General features: G+C 41.3%; 1 protein-coding gene across 1 annotated transcript in view; it reads left to right on the top strand.

The window, feature by feature from the left end:
- Nucleotides 1–24,175, top strand: part of LOC126385738 (dedicator of cytokinesis protein 3-like) — a 305,180-nt gene that overhangs the window by 249,946 nt on the left and 31,059 nt on the right. The window contains exons 14-30 of the mRNA XM_050037648.1: nt 145–270; nt 2,807–2,931; nt 4,047–4,209; nt 4,597–4,703; nt 6,152–6,323; nt 7,406–7,503; nt 7,980–8,063; nt 8,581–8,681; nt 9,247–9,328; nt 13,110–13,280; nt 16,050–16,242; nt 17,045–17,172; nt 18,471–18,617; nt 20,830–20,928; nt 21,064–21,158; nt 21,280–21,355; nt 21,560–21,660. Coding sequence (XP_049893605.1) covers nt 145–270; nt 2,807–2,931; nt 4,047–4,209; nt 4,597–4,703; nt 6,152–6,323; nt 7,406–7,503; nt 7,980–8,063; nt 8,581–8,681; nt 9,247–9,328; nt 13,110–13,280; nt 16,050–16,242; nt 17,045–17,172; nt 18,471–18,617; nt 20,830–20,928; nt 21,064–21,158; nt 21,280–21,355; nt 21,560–21,660 — 2,068 coding nt within the window. The remainder of the gene's footprint in view (nt 1–144; nt 271–2,806; nt 2,932–4,046; nt 4,210–4,596; nt 4,704–6,151; nt 6,324–7,405; nt 7,504–7,979; nt 8,064–8,580; nt 8,682–9,246; nt 9,329–13,109; nt 13,281–16,049; nt 16,243–17,044; nt 17,173–18,470; nt 18,618–20,829; nt 20,929–21,063; nt 21,159–21,279; nt 21,356–21,559; nt 21,661–24,175) is intronic.

The raw sequence follows: 24,175 nt of genomic DNA, 5'->3' as shown, positions 1-24,175 counted from the left end.
CCTGATGCAATAGATAAACCTAAACACACTCAAAGAAAAGCCGGTCTCTGTAGTCATGACAGTAATCACACATGTGTTCAGTGATACAGGAGAAATGTCCTGACTAACTAAGCTGCGAGTGAATTTCTCCATCCATCCCTGCAGGTCTGATCATCTCTCTGCAGCTGCTGAGGGGCGACATGGAGCAGGTCCGCAGGGAGAACCCACTTATCTTCAGCAGGGGGGTGGCCATGACACGCAAGCTGGGCTTCCCTGATGTCATCATGCCAGGTGAGACAGCCACGTGTACTGAAGAGGGGTCCGCCTCAGTTCATTTGTTTGTGGAATGAGAGTCAAGAGGAGAGTCAAGAGATTCCTCAAGAGGAGGAATGTTTCAGTTCAGGAGTAAAGATTTTTTTTGGCTGAGTGGTGAAACATGTTTAAGTCTACAGTTTCAGTCCACTGAATTACTCATTTCGTCTTTATGTACTATCTTGGTTTATGAAATTAACCTTGACAGACACAACTTACTGTACCTGTGAATTTAAATTATACTTAATTAATCCAAATGCTATCAGCTGTTCACAGGCACTAAACAAATAAGAGATAATGAAAAGAGATGCGCTTCAGTAAATCAATCAATCAATCAATCAATCAATTTTATTTATAAAGCCCAATATCACAAATCACAATTTGCCTCACAGGGCTTTACAGCATACGACATCCCTCTGTCCTTATGACCCTCGCAGCGGATAAGGAAAAACTCCCCAAAAAAACCCCTTTAACGGGGAAGAAAAACGGTAGAAACCTCAGGAAGAGCAACTGAGGAGGGATCCCTCTTCCAGGACGGACAGACGAAATGTAAATGTTTCCTCCCTCATAACTAAATATTACAAACAACCTTTAAACTTCCTCAAGTTTGTCTGTGTCACGAGAAACTGTTGTGTGTCACTGTGAAAATATTATATGTGAAATTGTTGTTATTATTATATTGTTTCGAACCAGAATCACTCGCTCTCTGAGAGAAGATTTGTAGTTTTTTGATTGTAACAAAACAGAGCAGACATGTACAATAAGGACAAGACCCTGGAGTTCCAGCAAATTCACAAACAAGCAATATTATTGTAAAGCTGATAGGCTACATGGGTTTTTAAGAAGGCATACATTTAAATTAAAAAAGAAATAGATGTACAGGTTAGATTGTTTTTTTGTTTTGTCTGAAAATGAAAACATGTTTTTCCTGTTTCGGAACTGTGGTTTAGTTTCCTGGTTAGGTTAACGTCCACGTTTCTATTTGGCTGTAACCTGATGAAGACACTCTGAAACATGTCAGCCACGAATAAGGCAAACACGTCTGTGTTTGTGTGTGGATGCTGTGGTGTCTGTGGAACAAGATCACACATTTGGGATGGGCATTTTAAGTAATGTTTATATTTCAGTACTCAAATTAAATACTGAAGAGTACACTCGCAAAAGATACATATATGAAATAAGAATAGGAATCAAAATTGGAACACAACATAATACAAGTGCAATCTATAATTAATTTACTGAACAGCCAGGCTTCAATCAGCCTATTAAAGCATGAATTCAAAGTTAACATAGGAAACTTTCTGTTGCTGCCATTACAAAGGTTAGACACAGCGCTGAAGGACCGCTCTCTTCCTGGTCAGCTCAACATCTGCCCAGTAACAAACTAACATCGATATCAACGGCTCGACCCTGTTGTTAGACCCGTTCATAATTGTTAGGTAATGTTAGCCATGTGATGCTAACAGTTTGGCCCATCACTGTGTCACTGCACAGAGCTCACACTCCCTCACCAGTAGTGTCATGATAAACAGAGAGAGTGACAGCAGGGCAACGGGGTGCTGAGCAAAGGGATACACACTGCACACAGGTCTTCAAGGAAATATGATTTTACCCATTTTGAATGGTAAACAGAAAAGTATAGGTTGGGCTGCAGTTACTCTGTACGTTCAGCAAATACTGACATACAAATTAAGTGCACAAGTAATCGAATAACCACATCAATAGCAATCTAATCTCAGCAATCTCAAACAAGCACCCTCTCCTTTTAAAAAAATATTATTGAATAATAAATTAACACTGCATGCAGCCTCCACCCCTACACCACCTCACCACAAACATGTCAAATATATTTACTCCTCTAGCATGAAAGGATAATGTGACAGCAGCATGACGCTGACAGATCAGACGGTTTCTTAAAGATACATTACTTTATTTTCTGTGTAAGTGCTGATGGTGAATACTTAAAATCATAGAGAGAGAAATCCTCCTCAGAACCAAAGAGATTTACATTTACCCTCAAACTGCCCTCCAAAACAGTCAGACTGCATTGTTATCTACACCTCTCTCACATACATTAACAATGCATGGCACACACACACACACACACACACACACACACACACGTATAGCGTCCCCTCAGGCAGTGATGGAGTGAGCATTTAACTCCCATCTTTAAACATTAATGGTGACATCTCCTCTATAAGGACAAGCTGAGATGATAAATGAATCCACACACGTTAACACAGGTCATTAGTCTTGTGTATGTCAGAGGTATTCAGCTTTAATGTGTGTGTGAGTTGACACGCTGTGTGTGCCTCCATCTGTGTTTGTGGACACTACATACCCAGAATATCCAGCTCTGCGTTGGGTATAAGGTCACGTTTCACTTTTTACAGTCCAACATCACAGTTTAACACAGTTTACGGTGTTTGTCAGACTTATTATGATTTGGATTAAAAAATTAATACATATTTGTTTGTTAATTATTTTGCAATGTCTCCATCCTGCTCCCCAGGTGACATCCGTAACGACCTGTACCTGACCCTGGAGCGAGGGGACTTTGAAAGAGGAGGGAAGAGCGTTCAGAAGAACATTGAAGTCACTGTTTATGTGCTGTACGCTGATGGAGAGATCCTAAAGGTTGGGAAGCTTTGCTGCTACACACCCTCACTACATGTACAGTATATATGAAGCAGTATAATGTAATGTGTATGTTTAATAATAATTACAAGTGAAGGCAATTTCTGAAGAAATTCTGGTGGGAATGCTGAATGTTGAAAAGCTGATGCTGCTGATAAATAAAAAGTGTTGCACTCTCTAATAACACTATCTCTCAGGGTTTTTTCGAGACCAAGGTGGCAAAGGCCTGTGGCGGGGGTCATCTTGAAAGCTGTAGTTTTAGATACGGTCCCCTCCTCTATTAAATATAAAAGGAGGCCCCCACATGCTTGAGCTTTACACTGCTGACTTGTATAATCAGAACAGACATGTCCTGTGATTTTCAGCCTTCTATGATTATATTCACCCTTTACAGCAGGCACATCCTGACGGCTGAGAATATTACTGTCAGGTATTGTCCCCCCTCTATTAAATATGAAAGGAGGCTGAAAATCACAGGACATGTCTGTTCTGATGATACAAGTCAGCAGTCCTTAAATGTGTGTTTTTCTTCTATAATACACATTCTACATCTCGGAGGAGACGTCTTTCCACATATGGACTTCCTTCACCTTTCAAACGGGGCAGAGCTCCGTGGGAAACAGTAGGAGAGACACAGCCCGAGGGGGAACTGAAATCTGACACAATAGCAGAGGGAGAAGCAGGTCCGTGGAGCTGTGGGCCGGACAAAAAAACAATCGTGTCGCACCGAATGCGCACAGCTAAGGCGTCACTTTGGGTTGTGAGCGAGCCAAAAAAAAAAAAAATCAAAGAGCTGCCAGTGGAGGCGGCCCAGGGACAGCGGTAGCAGCATACGTGATACCAAGTGCCATGACTGAACACTGGCCCATAGAAAAGAAATAACTGAGCACCGGCCCAATAAAAAAAATAACTGAGCACCGGCCCAATAAAAAAAATAACTGAACACCGGTCCAATAAAAAAAAAAAACTGAGCACCGGCCCTCGCGGCCCAAACGTCAGACCAGCCCACCGGGTATTGTCCCGGTCCTCCCGATTAGCCACTCCGGGCCTGTTGGCATGTCTGGTGCAGTTCGGTTTACATGCAAAGTAATGTCTCTCTCTGCCTCCTCCTGCAGGACTGCATCAGCCTTGGTTCAGGTGAGCCCAACATGCCGGAGCACCGCTCCTTCGTGCTCTACCACAACAACAGCCCTCGATGGAGCGAGGTGATTAAACTGCCAATTCCCATTGACCGCTTCAGAGGGTCCCACCTGCGCTTTGAGTTCAGACACTGCTCCAGTGAGTAACTACTGCTACTGTAGTATTCACAGTGATGGTAGAGTTTAATGATAACTTTTTATACATAGACTTAATGCAAAGACGTGGCCCATGGCCCAATTATGTCAGTGAAAAGAAGATTAACAATGTGAGATGGATGCAACTCTGCTCGTCTTTTCACGACTTAATTAAGAAATAAATTGGTTCTTTCCATATGATTGTGAAGTTTCTCATAAAGTGAAGTTTCATCTTCACTGGAATAGAACTTACTGACCAAAGACATCTGTGCAAAGAGTCAAGCAATTAAAGCAAATCCAGTAGAAACTTTGCCTCACTCTGAAGTCCCTGTATCTTTCAGTCTCTAACTGTATGTCTTTGTCTCCTGTCACATTTCCACTCACTCTGCAGCAAAAGACAAAGGAGAGAAGAAGCTGTTTGGTTTTTCCTTCACTCCTCTGATGAGGGAGGATGGAACCACTCTTTCAGACGAGAGCCATGAACTCTACGTTTACAAGGTGGGACACAGTTGCAGAGTCAGTGCTGCACTGTTTGCCTCCCTGTTTGCCCCCTTAATGCTTTCTTGTTACTAATCACAGAGCTTTACCACAAAGTGACCTACCACCCTTTTGTCCTTGCAGAGTGTCTTGGGGAAGTGGGTGAAGGTTTTCAGCAATGTTGGAAAGGATGCTTCTTCTGGATATTTATTCTGTGGTGTTAGTGTTATCAAACCACATGACCATACAATTTTCTTGAACAGCTATGAAGTTTACACAAAGTAACATCTGCCCATATCCTTTAAGGGAACACTAGCCTTCTCTTTGACCAGCAAAGTCAGTGACATTTCACTTCCACCAGTTAAACCACCATAATAAGACCATGACAACTGTGTCCAACACACAGCCTTCTGATGTTTGTCTTCTGTTTGTATTTGGAGCAGTTTTTACTAAAGAACTTATTTTGGAGTGTAAGGGCCCTGACAAACCAAGCTGACAGTCAACAGTTGGTCATTGTCAAGCCGTCGGTGAGCATCCGTAGCCCTAGTTTTAGCGCTGTGTTCTGTGCCGTTGGCCCTCGACAGCCCTTATGAGTTGGCATCAGAGACAGTGGAGCCCGTTGGTGAATAAAATCACTGTGATTTGAAGTTTAGCTATGTTGAAAGAACAAAGGATATTTACCTTGTCCAAGCAAATAATGACACAAACAGTTATTTGCTGTTTCTGCTGAAAAGCTCAATGGCTAAAAGAAAAAATTAGAAAACTTATTTTTAACTGACTCTCTCTTGACTTAAGCTGTTTGTTTACTTTCTCTACTTCCATTTCTCTTCTTGTGGTGTTGTTAACGAGCTAGCTGGCTAACTAGCGCCTTGAATCCTTCAAGCTACTAAACTACCACTGCCTGCTAGTATGGAGAGTTATTTCCTCTCACACAGGCACAGATTGTTGTAGTGTTTGTGATGTGTTCAGATGCAACTTTTTGGCCAAGACACAGGCAACGTGAGGAGACGCAACAATCAGCCTCTGTTGCCGCTAGTTTTTTAACGTCAGTTTGGTGTGTCTGGGCGTTAACAATGACACTGCAGATAGATGACCGTGAAGTTTAATGAAATCTCATCTAGTTCTTTCGGCATGCTGTTAAATAGTCAAAATTCAGTATTATTTAAAATGGATATCCTGCAACTACGGCATTAAATGTGGCTTGGGGTAGAGGTTGACTCAATCCTCGGTTTAGCCAATATTGGCCGCTGGGCTAGCTATCAGCTTTACCCTGTTCCAAACTATAAAAATTATATTGACCTTTAAAAATCCACTGACAAATATGTGCAGCTGTACCAAATGTACCGGTTGTGTTTTAGTTTTTGAGATTTGCGAGGTTGCAGGTGTTTCCTGTTGGATTGTTTTTAAGTCTTTGATGGTAAAATGTTCGTCTCTGTCCTCCTCTTCCTTTTGGCTTCTCTTGGCTTCAGTGTGATGAGAACACCACCTTCAGTAACCACGCCCTGTACCTGGGCCTGCCCTGCTGTAAAGAAGACTTCAACAGCTGCCCCAGCATCCCCTCCAGCCTCATCTTCCAGCGCAGTGCCAAGGAGACGTTCTGGATCTCCACACAGCTCTCCTCCACAAAGCTCACTCAGAATGGTACGCAGGTGGTCCAACATTTTTACAAGTCTACTTCCCAGGGACAGCCAGAGTTTGAGTGTGTGTTTTCTGTGTGATTATGTAAACATATGCGTAAAGGTATACTATGCAGGGTTGTCAGTTACTGTTAGAAACATACTTGCTAGCAAAAATGAAAGTAAAAGTCAACGCCTTTTGTTTGGCGTTTCGCCTCACTATATTTGAGTCTTTTCAGCACTGTGTCTCTTGGATGCCTGCTGCTTACACCTTGGCACCTGGTCACTAACTTGTATAAAGCCCTGACCTCATGTGAGTGATGTGGGGATACGTGCCCATAAACATCCCAAACACCAAAAATGAGAAGAAAATAAGAAAAAAGTAGACAGAGGGCAGAGTCTCTGCAGAGAAGTACACCGCCACACACTGAGAGTGGCTCATACGAGATGACTGACAAGGATTTAGAAAAACACTGCACAGTGTATATTTAAACGTGCAACTTAGTGACACAGTGGTATCCTAGTATTTATCATTCAGGGGAATTGTGGTGAGGCTGCAACAAGGAAACCCCACACATTTTATGATTCTATATTTAAGAAGCAAATAAAGCTTTCCTATTCGCCCTACTAGTGTCAGAACCATTTACACACATATGTATTTGATTCAAATGTTTAAATGTTGGCATGACATGTTATACAAGTGCCGATACAATTTAAGTTTATACTGCAGTTTAGCATGGTTTAAACAGCATCTTTGGAACATGGTGTGTGGAAGATGCTGTGAACTCTGCTTGGGTTTAGCTTGTGTTACAACGTATGTGATGAGAACAGACAACAGTGAATTGGAACATCATGTTGGTAATGGACCAGGCGATATGTAAATTGGATAATGGACATGTAAATTTTTACTCAGATAAACTCATTCAGATTTTTTCCTGCCTCCTATGAGCACGCTGAGTCTTCACACAAGTGTTGAACTTAACAGTAGCTGGAGTCAAAACTGAGATACCTTGCAGACTAGGTGGCCGAGGAACTTGGAGCACAGTAAAACTGCCACCACAATTAGTGTGCGTCTTTCTGGTAGTTGACATTCTTGTTGTCTTCCAGTGGATCTCCTGGCCCTGCTGAAGTGGAAGGCCCACCCAGACCGGGTCATGGACATCCTGGGCCGGCTACGACACGTCAGTGGAGAAGAGATAGTCAAGGTGAGATTTAGCTTGACAAAAATCTGTAACAAAGTCTGTAACAAAAATAGCCACATGTTGGAGTAATAGATTCATACTGAGGAAGTTTTCTTAGCCTGAATACTTTAATGGCTCATTTCTATGTTTTGAAAATATTAACATGATAGACACAGTGAATAAACAGTCAGGAGCTGAAACTGTGTGACTGCAGTGTAAGCACATCTCACACACTGAAAACATTTTCTTAGACAGTTTCTCTCCACTAGAGCTACCTCCTTGTGCAGGATGTTCAAAATTATTGAATTATGAAGACAAAGTCAGTAAATCTAAATAGTCAGCGTGTCTAAGATCAACATGTCTACAGCAAACAGGTCTCGGGTTAAATCCCTCATATCTGCTTTTACATGAATTGACCTTTATCAGTCAAACCTGATCACAGCAAAAGTACCTAATGTTTCCAGAGCAAATGCAACTCTATCTGTCTGTATGTGTGACAGTTTCTCCAAGACATTCTGGACACATTGTTCTCCATCTTGGACGACAACACCGACAAATATGGACCACTGGTGTTCCAATCATTGGTAAGTTTGTGTGCAAAAAAACATAACTCAAGACAAAGTTAAGATCTCGCAGTTCTGTAGTTTGTGAGTGAGCCTGAGTTAAACAAGTCTCCCAAGAGCCAACTAGAAGTGGAAATCCTCTTAAAGTCAGTCCAATAACAGACACTGTCAGCTTCAGTCCATTTTCATGTCTGTTATCTGTAAAGCACACTACACATAGAGTCTGACTGACTGATTGGTTATTTACAACATATTGGAACACGGCCTCTAATTGGACAATTTACCTGCAAACAAGTGTCACTCTGAACAATATTAGGTTCAAGTTTGTCTTTATTTTAACTTTGTTGTTACCTCATTTATTGCAGCATCATAGTGAAAGTTACAAACTGAATCTCATACTCGCACGGTGACCATGAAGATATGCTGTTATATTAGAAATATAACATTATTTTAAGTTTCTCTCCAGATACATACATATAAGGCTTCATGTTTCCCATTTGTTTATCATTATTTTAACATCTCCCTCTCTGTGTGCCAGGTGTTCATTATAAACCTCCTCAGGGACAGTAAATATTACCACTTCAGGCCGGTGATGGACACGTATATCCAGAAGCACTTTGCTGGCGCACTGGCTTACAAGTAAGTGTTGTACTATCTATTGTACGATCCAGTGGTCAATGCACTGACAAACTAACCTCTAATACACTCTCTTTAAAGATATGCAAGTATGTGTGTGTCTGAATGTCTGTTTGTGTTTTTGTCGAATACACTGCAGGATACCATTCCTCTGAAATGGCATGCGCTCTCCTTAAATTTAATTTTCTAAATCTGCCAACAGCCCTGATGTTGAAGTTCTTTATCATTCTCTCAAGTAAACTTTTGTTAATGTGGTTTGCATTTTACCAACTGTCTCCGTCTATAATAGAGAAATGGAGGGCTTTTGTTGTTATTTCTGGTTTGTAGTATTTGTGAATTAATGACCACTTCAGTGTGAGTCCAAGAAAAGCCACACTAGTGAGTGTCCATAGCTTAAGTTATGCTCTTGTCAGTGCAGTCAGAACAGAGCTGGTCACAATATCACAGGTCTTGGCTGTGTTATTTAAGCTCTCGCTCACTCTGTTTTTAGATCTTGGCCATGCAACATAATGCTCAAGTGTCTCATGTCACAATTTTTTAACACAGTTAAATGTTCGTTGTGTTTCAGGGAGCTGATCCGCTGTCTGAAGTGGTACATGGACCGCTCTGCTGAGGTGGTCAGACAGGACCACATACAGGAAGCAATGAGGGTAAGAGCCACTGACTGAAGCTGTTAGTTCTTTGATCTCTGTGTGGTGAGTCTGGGCCTCGTCGGAATTCCACTGGATGTGTGTCTGTTGCGGAACAGCTGTGTTGGTCATTCGCTGCGTGCTCCGCCGTCCGTCAACACCCACTGGCTGCGTTTGTGGTGCGGAGCAGTGCAGCTCCGCCGAAAAGCGGGAGTCATGAGGACCCACAAGATCTCGCGAATTCATGTATAATCGCACGATATAACAAGATGTAGTTTCTATAAACAGAACCACAAAACCAGAGGAGCAGTAGGAAGACATCTGGGTGCACCTCCATGATTAACATCTCCTCGTCCATGGTGTCAACAGGGTGAAATGACGTCTGAAAACCTCTGACCTGTTGACTTCAGGCCTGCCTCCGCCCATTATGACATTTTCAAGGTGTAGTGCAGGGAAATATGATCCACCGTGAACACTGTGTATTTTATTTTGTAAATTAACCGGATGTTTTATTTTGTTTCTGTGCACGACTTCCTGCCCCGCACGATCTGCTCTGTGCTGAATCGCTGCGTTGTGCTCCGGCATCCGGCAAAAATAGAAGTCCTGCGTATCTGTTGCAGAGGGCTCCGGAGCGCCGCAGCTGTGACAGAGCTGGAACGCAACACAGCCGCAGACGGTGGAAGCACACACATTGACTAGAATTGAAACGTATTGGCTCCACTGCCGTTCCGGAGCGCAGACGGTGGAATTTGGGCCTTACAGCCCCCCCTCAAAAATGTCCAGTTTGCTCTGATTGGTCAGCATTTCTGGGTCCTCCATATCTCGGCGTTTCTACACCATCATTGCAGCCGCGGAACGACTGTATCGAAGAATAGCAACACTTTTTCCATTAAAAATCACCCTCAAACACAACTGGAAATCTTATAGCAGGAATATGTTCCAAAACTAGGAGAAATTAACAACATCCGTGACCAGTATTACGTTTCCCTGGTGTTAGCATGTAGCTACATGTAGCAGTGTATGTAATATAAACACTTACAGCAGCGTGCTGAGAGCTGATGACCATAAAAATAAATCAGTAATAAGCTGACGTCAACTTGTAGCCAAAGCAGAAAAAAACATTGCAAACAGAGAATTCAGAACCAACTGAAGCCTGAAGTTTTTGCTCACAGGGATTAATTTCACTTACATTTACCTCATTATTTAAAACTTTGGCCACTTTTAATATGAATGTCTGACATTGTAACATTATATATATATATATATACATATATGAAAATTAGGAAGAGCGAAATGGTTCCACATTAAATCATAGTTTATACTGTGTCCATTAATTAGTGTCCCAATGTTTAATACCTTCCCCTGCATTGCACTTTACCTTATATATCCACAGACTGCAGGAAAACTACTTATGAACTCAGTATGAGGAGATGAATTACTCATGTAAATGTCTGCACATTAAATCATAGTTATACTTTTAAAACTTTTAATGCGATTATGTTTTCCATATGTGTTCACTTTTTACAAATATGGTGATTTTATGTTTCATTAAGTAGAGAAAAAAGAGACATTTGTTCCGGCTAAAGACATTTTATAATATTAAAACAGAAATGCTCTAACTTGGGTAATGAATCACTGGTTTTCTCTCCTAGTGTGTTTCCTTTATTCCCTTTGGCTTTCACAAACAAGAAGTTGCAGATATTCTACCCTGCCTCAGTGATTTATCTTCACAGAGTTTTTAAGTGAAAACCAAAGGGCTTTATCAACATCTTTACACCTTGGTAATTCTTCCCACTGAATGTCCTCACGCAGCCTGCAACACAAGGCTGACTCCACCATTTTCACCATTGCATCAGTATTATTGTAGGCAGAGCTCAGAATAGAAGCTGATGTAGAGAATGTACCATTTAACAGCACCTTAAATTATTTATCAGACTCAAACACTCGTCTCAAATGGGTCACACTGTCATGTTAAAGTGGACGGTGTGAATTATTGAGGATAGTTTTGACACATGCTGCAGCTGTGGGCGCAGATCTGAGTTTTTTATCCATATTTTAACAAGTTTGTCTGCGTCCATGTCCGCTGAGTTTTAACTTGTATCTGTTTGTCTCCGTCTTGTACAAACTGTGCTCTTGTTCACCCTTTGAGGAAATTAAAGACAGCTTTATTTAGCTTTAATCTGCTTCAACCAACATTTTTAAATAATCATATGTCAAAGAAAAGCAAAATTAACAATTAGTTAAGTAATTCTACTCATGTTATACTGAGCTCATTAGAACAGAGTGATTATATTCAAATTAAATATTTATGCTTAAGAAAACAATCATATCTACTCTTAAAACATATTGATGATGTAAAGTGAAAACGAATTGTTCATATTTAATTTGCCTCCACGCCGGCAACAATCATGACTGGAGGCATTATTGTTGGGTCGTCCATCCATCCGTCTGTCTGTCCCACTCTTGTGAAAACAATATCTCAAGAACGCCTTGAGGAAATTTCTTTAGACTTGGCACAAACGGCCACTTGAGATCAACTATGAGCTGCTTAGACCTTTATGGCGAAAGGTCAAAGGTCAAGATCACTGTGACCTCACAAATCATTTTTTGGGCCATAACTCAAGAATTCACACGGTAATTTGGACAACATTTCAGATAAATGTCTAACTGGATAAATTGTGGATGTGATAACATTTTATATTAAATGGGTAAAAGGTCAGCTTCACTGTGACATCATAATATTCTGCAAAAACACTTTTCTGTCCATTACTCAGCGTCATATCTCAGGAACAGAAGGGGAGACATTTGGTCAGATACTGAATTGGTGACTCTAATCTTGAAACTGTGCTGATTGTATAGATCTTCTGTGTGTGAAGCATCCATGTTTTCACTGACATAGATGTTTCATGGAGGCTTCGCAGATGTCACACAACCACGAGTCGGTAGTCCTAGTTAAACAAGACTGTTTGTTCAATAAAGTTTGAACAGTGCACACTTAAACCTCTGTCTCTGTTCTAAAATGGGTGTATATTAAAATTTTCAGGTAAATGTTTAAAGGAATATCTCACCTCCATGTTTCATGAAGTGTTTTTCTTCCATGCCTTTACGGTGAATGACGATTATTATTTTTTATTTTTTTTAAAAACGAAAATTCTTGATGAATTGAAATCAGTAGGGTCCACATTGTAACAACAGCAAAACTATATCAGTTCATCAGTTTACAAACGGCTCTCTGCTCCAGCAGAAAATCAGAGCTCTACTTCGCAAACACATGCACTGTCATGAAAAATTACTCTTTAAAACACTTCTGTATGAACAGTGAAGGTGCGCTACTCGTCCATGCATGAGATTGTTTATGTGGTAAGGGTGTTAAATAGTAAGGTATTAGCAAAAATACACATGTTTTGGAAGTATTGAGAATATGACTGGATAAATGAGACTTGGATTATGAGTTGTGTGAGAGTTTGTAAAAGGATGTTTTGATATAGTTTTGCTGTTGTTAAATGTGGACCACACTGACCTCAGTCCATCAAGAAGTTTCTAAGGTTTTTGATTCTTGAATTTTCCAATTCAACGAAACACCAGATGAGTGACTGATATTAAAATGATAATTCGGCAGGTGAAGTATTCCTTGAAAGTTTTTAAGTCTTTCTGGAATGAAATGATGACAATTTGAATAACACAAGTAAAAACGATAAGGAAAGCTCAACATAGAGATGCTTTTATGAAAATAAAATATTTATTTTGTGCTTCCTTGTTTCTGTCTCTCAAAACACACACACACACAAACGTCCATCTTCAGGCTCTGGAGTATCTGTTTAAGTTCATCGTCCAGTCTCGCATCCTTTACTCTCGGGCCACTTGTGGTATGGAGGAGGAGCAGTTTCGCACCAGCATCCAGGAACTGTTTCAGTCGATCCGCTTCGTCCTCAGCCTAGACAGCCGCAACTCAGAGACCCTCATCTTCACACAGGTGAGAAAACACACACACACACACACACACACACACACACACACACACAGACTCCAGACTCTACAGATGTCTACAAAATGCTTTGTTTTTAGGTTTTTGTTCTTCATTGTTTATTTATTTTCTTTAAAGAATCATCTCATGGTAAAGTTGATGTGCTTTCCTTGTTTAAGTAATTTCCTTTTTCACAGCTGAAACTGCCACATGTTGCGTCTCTGTAGTTTAGATGAGACTAATCCAGTGTTTTCTTGTAGTTAAGATGTTTCCATTTCCTGTTAGTTGCTTTAATCTGACTTTTATCTCCTTTATGTACCTTTTTATACCTTGGACCTTTCCTGGCTGCCCTCCCTCACCTTCTCTTTCAATCTCCCACAATTCTTTGCTCCACCCTTTGGGTCCTTAATATGCCTCCTCCCTCCGCACCCACACACCACAGGGCTCCCAGCCTTGTCCAGCCCCAAATCAAGCCCCAGGCCCTGGCGTTGGGCCGGCCGCTCCTTTAGCACTAGCCCCTGCCCTGGGCCAAGCCCAGCCCCCTGCCCCAGGACAGGCTCCTGGCAGCGGGCAGGCCAACTGCACTCAGGCCTGGAGCGCCAACGCTCTGCGGCCGTCTCCACTGTCAGTAAGTAGACGGATGAAAACCAAAACACCCAGTTCCTTGTGTGAAGCCCAGAGTCCTAATTCACCTGTTCAGCGTGTTGTGAGCCTAACGTCACACTATGATCCTGCACAGCCACGACTGCTTTACACAAACACATGTTCCTGACATGATCTGCACTGACTGCTCACTCACACTTATGATACACTGACTGAATGTAAAGATGGACGACGCGTCCCCACTTGCTCCTACTGTACAAAAATGAAGCCTTTTTATAGCTTCAGTATCTAATTAGTACCAAACTTATCAGAACAATGAACACCTGAAGACACAGCAGTGTGATGATAACTACCTGAAATGAAAATTTATCTGACATGTGCTTTGACTTTTTAGTTGGCTCCTGTCCCATCTGCTAACATGAGGGGGCGGGGTTTATGACCTATACTGCAGCCAGCCACCAGGGGGCGATCAAGGCGTTTTGGCTTCACTCTTGGGGAGCTGTCATGTCGTCCATCTTTATAATACAGTCTCTGCTACAAACCAATATCACACATCTCTAACTGTAAGCACACATCTGATTCCTGTCATTTCCTCCCCCCAAAAAAAGTTCTACCTTGTGCCATTACAGTAAAATTCAACACTCTCAGCTCCCAGACTCACATCACACCCTGAAGACTGGCTGCTCATTCACATGTGAAGAATGAATAACAGAAATGGCTTCCTCCTCTCTTCCTGTGAGGCAGTGAGCTGCACTAAAACATCAGAGAGACTAAATTTAAATGTGTACTGGTCACCAGTCCTGCACCAATTAAAAGCTGAAGCTCCCATTAACCCGTTGTGGTCATGAAGATTTATGTTATTTTTATCTTTAGGTGAAGTCATTAAAAAAAAAACCTCAACAATGAGTAATTGATAAGTTGATAAACAGAAATAAAGAGTCAGCAGCTATCTTGATATTTGATTAATCATTTACAACAACAAACCAATTAATTTAATCACAAATCTGACTTCAAACAGATTTTTTTTTCTCTGACATTTTATGGACAAAGTGATTAATCAGCTCATCAATAAAAAGTCAGAAGCCTATTTGATCATGAAAATAATGCCATAATCGAAGAAACAAGTATTGTCACCAGGAATTCATCCAAGAATCACATCAGACAGGTTTGACTGTTAAAGGTTGCAGAGGCCTCAAGTGCAACATTTGGAAATTATGAGGAAAAGGTGATATTTGTTTGTGGAGTTCACCTCATTATCAGCGTGTTTGTGCTGAAACTTGATCCGCATCACTTCCTTGGTGAAGATGAAAACTGCACTGTTAGCTCAAGAAACTAAGATACAAAAAAAACCACGCTGTCTTCAAAGACACTGTCGGTGTTCACCACCTTTCAAACCACCACAGTTACGTTCAGTAATAACCATCGTTCTTCTGCCAGAATCACAAACTGTGCAACACTGAGTCCAGCTGCTGCAAACACAAAACTGAAACCATTTTGTCCAAACACTAAAATCCCCAAAGCTCATCTGCTGCATCGTCCGTATTGTGATGAGTCACTAAAACAAGCAAATGGCTGCTGGAAGTTTTCCCCTCCTCTTGTTTGGTTACAAATTAATATCTTACCGATATTCAAACTTGTGCTTTTTTCCTGAACCTTTTCCTCCTCTTTCTCAGATTTTGTCTTTTTCCTAATCTTTAATCTTGCTGTGATTTCTTATCTACTAATGAATAACGTCCATCTTCCTCGTCTGCTCTACCGTGTGTCTTTCAAATGTCTTAACTGGTGAAGAGCTGTATTGCAAAATGCAGTACTTGTGTTTGAGAATATTGAGACTGTATACTTGGTAGTGGGTGCTTGGCTCGAAGGCAAAAAATAGAGTCTGCAGAGTAAAAAGCTCAGAGAACCCACATAAAGTGCACGTGTATGTGAGATGAGAAGCTTTACTCATCAGGCATTTTGGATTTCAGCTTTTCACTGTGTCCACTAAACTCACCTCTGCTCCTCTTTGTTGTTTTTCAGAATGAAGTCACAGTCACTACACTACAAACACAGAGGCTCACATTATTAACCTTTCTACCCACTGTCTCTTCCCTGCTCTTTGTTTTTCCCAACTTCCACCTCACTCCTCCTCTATAAAAACTCCTCTCATCCTCTCCTCTGACTCGTCTTCCCCAGGCCGCTCTGTTGAACTCGTTCCCAGCCATCTTTGATGAGCTGCTGCAGATGTTCACGGTGCAGGAAGTGGCAGAGTTTGTGCGCGGCACTCTGGGCAGCATGCCGTCCACGGTGCACATCGGACAGTCCATGGATGTGGTCAAACTGCAGTCTATAGCCCGGACAGTGGACAGCAGGCTCTTCTCTTTCCCAGGTAAAGGTTTTAGTTAGAACACACACACACGTCATTATCTGTCCTCTGATTTATACTTCTCTACAAAAGACTAGCGCGTATGTTACGGAATAAAGTGCACTATACAGTTCTGCTGGTGTTAAACATTGTGAATGAAAATTTTATGATGGGCTGATGTGTGAGAACCCTATACATATATATAAAGTCATTTTAAGGCCATACTGATCATTCTAATGGTGGCACGGTTGTGCAGTGGTTAGCATTATCGCCTCACAGTAAGAGGGTTCCTGGTTTAAATCCTTGACTATCATCAGTGTTGTGAGCACTGATGATAGTCACTGATAGACTCAAACGGTTGCTGGTATCGCCTCTGCCGTCCTTTCTTGGTTGTCCGTTGTACTGACGCACCCAAGACAAACTTTTTGTTGCCATAAGTAGGCGCAGCTTCACAGCAGCCTGAAGACTTTCCATCCAAAACTCTGCCATGTCAACCAGCTGACAGGCTGTAACTGACTTGACCAGCTGACTTTGCTACAAGCTGATTGGCTGTTGAGACAGGTGACATGCCTTATGTTCTAAAATCAGCCAATGGTGACTTGACTAGCTGAGTTACAGACGGCACCATCAGCCTGAGTCGAGCTGAGATGGGACAGTTCACACCGCCAAAACTTTTCCCTGCAGCGTTCTGTTTCGTCTTGAATCTTTGGTCTGACCAGGACTTTTCATTAACTAGATACTAATAAATGTCTTCATATGTGTGTGTGTGTGTGTGTGTGTGTGTGTGTGTGTGTGTGTGTGTGTGTGTGTGTGCGCGTGCCCTCAGAGTCTCGAAGGATCCTTCTTCCTGTTGTCCTCCATCACATCCACCTCCATCTGCGGCAGCAGAAAGAGCTGCTCATCTGCTCTGGAATACTCAGCTCTATATTCTCTATCATCAAGAGCAGCTCACTGGTAACACACACACACACACACACACACACATATACATATACAGTATATACCAATAAAACACTGTGCACAGTGTGGTCTAACGTGGGAGTTCTCAGTCAGCTGTCACCCTGCGATGAATTCATATTCATTATCAGTAAAGGAATCCCAGAAAAAAGGGACCCATGTTTATCAATTTAAAGTAAGTGTGATGTGACGTTTGATGTTCATCCTGATCTTGGCATTCGTACAATACTTTGTCAGATGGGTTCTTCCTCCACAGAGCATGAATGTCGCAGCAATAATCCTGTTTTATATGAGTGGAAAACTTATTGTTTACATCAGTTCAGTTGTTGCAGAGACATCAGGCTCTCTTTTGTTCTTCTCTGGTTCCGTTGCTTTGGTCTGAATTTAAAATAACCACGTCCATTTGAATTTAACAGATGGAAAATAAAAAAAGAGCAGAGAAATAAATGTGGCATCAGGGGGAAAAAGTCCCTTGAAACACTTCCTCTTTTTTTTTTAAATACAAACCTATTTATTTATTGAACTATGTTGACTCATTTGTACATATGCATGTATTTTTATAATTATATATTTATTGCCTCATTCATTTATTTCAGGATTTATTTCATAGTCGTATTTGTTTATTTATTTATTTAAAATGAACTTAAATGGCACCCCATAGTCTTTTTTTTTCTCCTATGATTTTGAGAAGTTTGAACGTTGTCATTGTGTCATATTCTCACATCTTGGTGGCATCCAAAGGCATTAGTGGGACATTTGTAGGAAGAAAATTAGGTTCTCCCCAGTGTATCAGCAGACATGCATCATCAGGAGAGGCAAAAAGGCAAATGTTGGGGCCCCCCAAAAATAACTGGTGAAAGGGCCCCTGGTGGCCCCACATATTAGCATTTGACATTTTCACTCCAGCAACCGTAGCACAGAGTATCAAGTCAAAGAAAGTGTGTATTCTGTAGTTTAGGCTATTTGTCCCTGAATAAATGCTACAGCTCATAAAGACCCAAGCCAAGTTCTTGTGTCTTGCTCGTCACCTGCTGATTAAAGTGAAGAGGGTTGGCACTGAGGTTAGTTGGGGTTTGCATGGTCCACACAGAGTCTGGGATCATCACTGTATATCTGAGATCTGTGAATACCAACATCGTGACACACCATGAAAAAAATAGAAGTTTCACTGAAGCTCTCTGTTCACTTCTGCTTTTCTTCCCACTTCTCCTTTTTTTCTCTCTGCTTTCCATCGCCTCATGGTTCCTCTCTCTATCCTTCCCCCACTCCCCTTTTCCTCTCAACTCTTCCTCCAGGACACGTCAGTGCAGGAGGAGGTGGAGATGATGGTAGAGTCCCTGTTGGACGTCCTCCTGCAGACCCTGCTGTCAATCATGAGCAAGAGCCAATCGCAGGAGGCGGTAAGGGGTCAACGCTGTCCGCAGTGCACCGCGGAGATCACTGTTAGTAACTAACAATACGACTACTACGACTTCACCTCCCACTGCGCTCCTCCATCCACCTCTCTGTCCTTCGTAGGGCTGGGCAGTAATTTAATATTAGTGTTTAATGTCTTTTAAATATTATCATAATGTTACAGAGTCCTCGCTCCTTGAAATCACCAAAATATCTGAGAAGTGATTTTGTTTGACTCACTGGGATCAATACTTTGATCAGTACAGTTAATAATGTGATAATTATCACTATCAGTATTCATGCTATCTATATTGCCCTCCCCTAATCAGTCCATTAATCCATCCTGTCACTGACCCATGTGTCCACCAGCTGTTCACATCTTTTGTTATCTCTTCATTGAACATCACTCTTCATCCTCTTCCTCCTCTCTGTTTGCATGCTTGCATGGCTCAACAGTTCTGAAATTCTCATTTTGCTCCAGTTTGCATTCTGTTTTTATTAAATGTATTTCTGGAGAAGGAACAGTACGTCTCTTAGTTAGACTGTAGAGGTGTCATGTAAATGTGCATTGGACTACTTGAACAGTCTCTCAGACAGGTAAAGGGGTTTTTTTTCGGTATAGGCTGCAGTGAAACATGCAAATTCAATACATTTTAGTGATTGATTGTCACATGACTGTCCACCAGTCTTCATTCACATTTCACTCCTTTCATCTTTGGCTCTGTCTCAATCTAGCCCCTACATGCTGTATTCAGTACACCGCCATCAGCGTGTTCGCTAGGAAAGTTTCTCTTATTATGAGCTTTATCAGCTCCAGGTAGTGTGGAACATAAACCCATCCAACAGTGAGTCTTCACTGCCACTAATTGGAAGTGTGAGTGCCAGATAACAGAACAAAGATCATAAATACTCTGTTTATTTTGGTCACACACACAAACATTTAGCTGCATTTTCCTTCCACTGTCTTGTCATGGTGGTTTGAAACCTGAATGAAAGTAAAATAAAATAAAAGGAACCATCTCTTTGATTTGACTTCTACCCACATATACACGCATTGATTAAAAGATGAATATTACGGTAGCCAGCGAGGGCAAAATGCTACAAATACACACAGGCAAATAAAGAAACATCTTCACCAACTTGAAAACACACAAATACATGAATTTGATGACACATAGCATACCATAGTTTATTGACTGTCCCTCAGTGGTGTCGGAAAATAATCTAAAATGTACGTTTGTGTAGTTTATCAAGTTTCAAGTATTAAGCGTCATGTTTATTTCTCATTTCCTCATACAGAGTACACAGATGTTGTCTCATAGGCCCACACCAAACACTGGCTCTGTGTAGGGCAGTTCATGTTTTTGTTTCAGCCTCTGTAGTGAGCAGCCCATCTGCAATAAGAATGTTGGAAAACCACTGATGTTTTTTAACATTAAACTGCTTTAGTCAGCGGTTATACTTGTTTACACATCTGTTTCGAGAGCTCTCAGGATGATTCATCTTCTGGTAAAACCCTCCTGAACATCAGGATCTTAAATCATCAGAGCAAATAGTTGAGCATAGATTAGCATGTGGTCAGCGAGCCGCCCACCTCCAACATGCCAGTCAGTGTAGAGGAAACACTGATTTGTAACGTGAAACTGCTTTCGTTTTTTTCCCAATTTAAATTACTGAGACCTCTGAGATAATTCGGCTCCCAGTAAAAACCTTCTAACCAGGAGAAGTTTCAGCGGGTTGCAATCTGCAATCGTTTCCTCTCAAAGCCACTAAATCCCCCTAAAACTTACACCCTCGATCTTCAAGCATAGTGACAGGTTTCATTTTATTCATCATGCCAGCAAAACCTACTGGTAGTAGGTCTGATGTTTTCATGAAGATGGTGAATGTTTTCTAAATGCTGTGCAGGTTTCGTCAAGTTGGTGAAGATGTTTCTTCATTTGTTTGAATTGTGTTCATTAGCAACACCTTTGCTCTTGTCGGCCACCATGGATTAAGCCATTACAAAGTATGTTAATCGTTTTTGGAGATAAATAATAAAACAGCACCTAATAAACAGTAGATTAACTAGCTCTCGTAATGCGAGTGCCCCTCACTGCTGAAAGTTTGTCCTCATACAGAGTGACAGTAGTGACAGGCTGGTGAGTAGGGATTGGTTTGGGAAAGTGCCTGAGTTATTATCATCTCTGATTGTTCACTTACTGCTGACTGCCCCCACGTGATTGGCTCACATGCCTGTCCCTGGTTTCCTATTGGCAGGGAGAGTATGTGTCGTGCCTCCTGTCCCTCCTCCGCCAGATGACAGATATTCACTTCCAGCACCTGATGGAAAACTTTCAGAGCAAGGAGGAGCTCAAGGTACGGGACAGTGACAGTCATGACAACAAGGCGGGGTCAACTCCTGCCTTTGTATCCGCTGATGCTAAAAGAAAAGGTCAACTTTTTGAACACTGACTTCTTCTTTGTTCTTCTCGTCTAAATTTCTCTCTTCAGGAGTTCTTGTTGAAGATTTTGTGTGTGTTTAGAAACCTGATGAAGCTCAGTATTTTCCCTCGTGACTGGAACATCATGAGGCTCCTCACCAGCAAGTAAGACACAGAATAATCTCCCAGATAGCACGGACACACATCTAACAGTTTGCATAGATCACTGACTCATTAAATAACATTAAAAAGCAACAACAAATGTTTGTGTGTTCCTGTTCGTCAGCATCATCCTGACCACAGCTCAGTACCTGTCTCCTGCTCTGCACAAGAACTTCACAGAAGCTGAATTTGACTTTAAGGTACGTGACCCTAACTCACGCACATTCAACACTGACAACATGGAACAGTTTACTAAACTATGAGTACCTTAGAAGTACTTTAACCATATTATGCTGTTAATAATGACTCACTTTTACTTAAGCTAGGTTTTGAACTCAGGAGTATATCTTATGGTGGAGTATTTTTTGGCTGAAATGTTTGTACGTGTCTGTGTGTGTTCGCAGGTGTGGAACTCCTACTTCAGTCTGGCGGTGCTCTACATCAACCAGCCCAGTTTACAGCTGGAAAACTTGAGTCCTGCTAAGAGGAAGAAGGTCTTAGACAAGTAAGAACACACACAAACAGGCACTAGCAAAAAAGGGAAGATCAGGCACCACACAGTATCTGACACATTCATTCATTCTTTCTCACATTCCCACTCACAACAAGCAGAGACCATTACACAAACATTTGTTTGTGTAGACACACGTGGAAACACCCACACTCCTGCAGGCCTGGCTGCCAGCATCATTACCATAACTGTCATGTGTCATCTGCAGCTAAAATGCTGAGAGTCAGATGTTGAAAGAACCCATTTTCCTCTTTGAAGTGAAGCAGCGCTACAAACTTGGCGACCTACTTTATCAATCCTGCAGGAGCACTTCTTTGCTCCAGGAAAGCTCATTTCCCTCCCTATTAGGCGTTTCCCACCAAATAGTCCCAGGACCGAGGGAGCCCCAGACACTGAACCTCCTCAGGCAGGAAGAGTTCCTCCGGCTTCTACTGAGTCTCCACATCTCAAGAATTGTGGAAATTACACTGACACGGATTAAGAAGTGCCGGCTGGATTGAGACGTTTGAGATGATGCAGCAAAATCCTGTGAGACTGTGATGTTTAAATGTAACCCGTGCAAAGGTGGAAAGAACTTAAACACAACACCTGTCTCCAGAGTACAGCAGTGTTTAGTATTTAGTCAAATTGAAAAAAATAGGAAACAGAGTTTACTGTCAATTTCATGTTTCTTTCTTTGTGTTGCTCACCGAGGCTCCCTACTATTATACAGTGCACTGGTTCCCAACCTGGGGGTCCTGACTCCTCGTAGGGGCTGCCAAAGCTTCCCGAGGGGTTGTGAGGACTTCTTGATTTTAAGAGATGTTGCAAAACTTTAATTTTTTTTTATTATATATATATATATATATATATATATATATATATATATATATATATTGGCAGTACGCCTATAACTCAGCATTTCATTTACTTTGTGAAGAAAACTAAATTTAATTATTATTTTTCAAGTTTAGGTTAATATTCATGATACCATCGTTAAAAAATCTCCTAGCATAGGTGAACAGTAAACATCTGAACACAAGCTATGTTCACAAAGCCTTCACTGTCTGCTAAACTACCTCGTCCTGCATTAGAAAAGTATGCATCTAAAACAACCAAAGAGCTCACAGAACAATGGCCGACTGTCAGAGGGAAGAAAACACTGAGTTTGTCAGAAAAGAAGGCTATTAAGGATGTATGATTGTTGAAAATGAGGAACAAAAACAAAAACAAAATACAGGCAAAGAATCATAAAAAGTTGTTTAAATGATTGTAGCTTCTGAACCGCTCTGACTACATGCATGCATGAGGTCTTGCCAGAAAGAAAACTCTCTGAAGTTTCTTGTGAAAGTGTCAGAAACACTCTAGGTGATACAGAGTCAGAGTAATGGGCCTCTGAAGTCAGTAAAAAATTGAAGATTTTGCCTAAAATAAAATAAAAAATGTGTTTCAGGATGAATAACTGTCTGTGGCTTCATCTGAGCAGGTAAATGACACTGTGGGGCTGTAGGCACACTATCAATGAACACTTGTTTCAAATTTGAAGAAGACTGCTCAAAGTATGACCATTCTACAGTGTTTTTTCCATGAAAAGATCCAGGCGGAGCTCCAAAAGACAAGTCGGCCACTCGGCTTCAAAACAGTACTATTAGTGATCAAACAACACTCAGCCAGCTTCAAACATTGTACCTTATTGAAATCAGGTGTGATTATGATAGCTGATGTTGTTTATGACACAGAAACACCATAAAATATCACCAAATAAAGCCATATGAAACGTGAAAGTTATGATCCCACTTTCTAGACGGTGTATCTCAGCCAAAAATAGTGGTAGGAGTGAGACTCTTACCTTTTATAAACCAGCTAAGTCCCTGCTAACAGCTCCACATAAGGTCGCGAGTAATCCTGTAACTTTTCCTGTCGAAAAATGGCATGACATGACTTGTCACCACTCATCACGATTTTGAACTTTGTGTGTTTAAGCTGCTCTGGTGCGAAATCCATAAGAAATAAAGAAAAACGATGTTATTTTTGAAAAGTCGAGAGCTTCATGAATCCGGCAATACCAAACATCACATGGTTTGATGACGTAGTGCGCCTGGGAGATACCATTTAACAAAGGAGGAGAGGAGCGAGGATGTCGGCATCCTGGCAGAGTTAGAGAGGTTAAAATATCAGGAAACTCACATTCACAGTTTATCAGTTGTTCTGCACTGTTGTTGTTATGCATTGAATATAATATGAAATGTCGTGTCACTTACTCAGGGACCGTCAGTTTATTTATTTGTTTGTTTGTTTGTTTATTCATTTATTTGGTTCGCCATTAGTCACTACCAAGGTTGCAACTACTCTGGGGTCCACACAAGTAGACATTACATCATAGTGCAAAATAAATACATAAATGGAAATTTAAGGCAAAAAGAAACAAAATACAACAAGAAAACAGGAAACAGGAAGTTGACTCAATAGAAAAGAGGTCCCTTCAGGAAGAAGATGAGAACCACCAACTGTAGTGCACTGTGTTTACTGT

The sequence above is a fragment of the Epinephelus moara genome, chromosome 24 (assembly GCF_006386435.1).
Source record: "Epinephelus moara isolate mb chromosome 24, YSFRI_EMoa_1.0, whole genome shotgun sequence".
Lineage (NCBI taxonomy): Eukaryota > Metazoa > Chordata > Actinopteri > Perciformes > Serranidae > Epinephelus > Epinephelus moara.
Note: the sequence above shows the minus strand (reverse complement) of the source record. Positions and strands in the feature narration are given on the sequence as shown.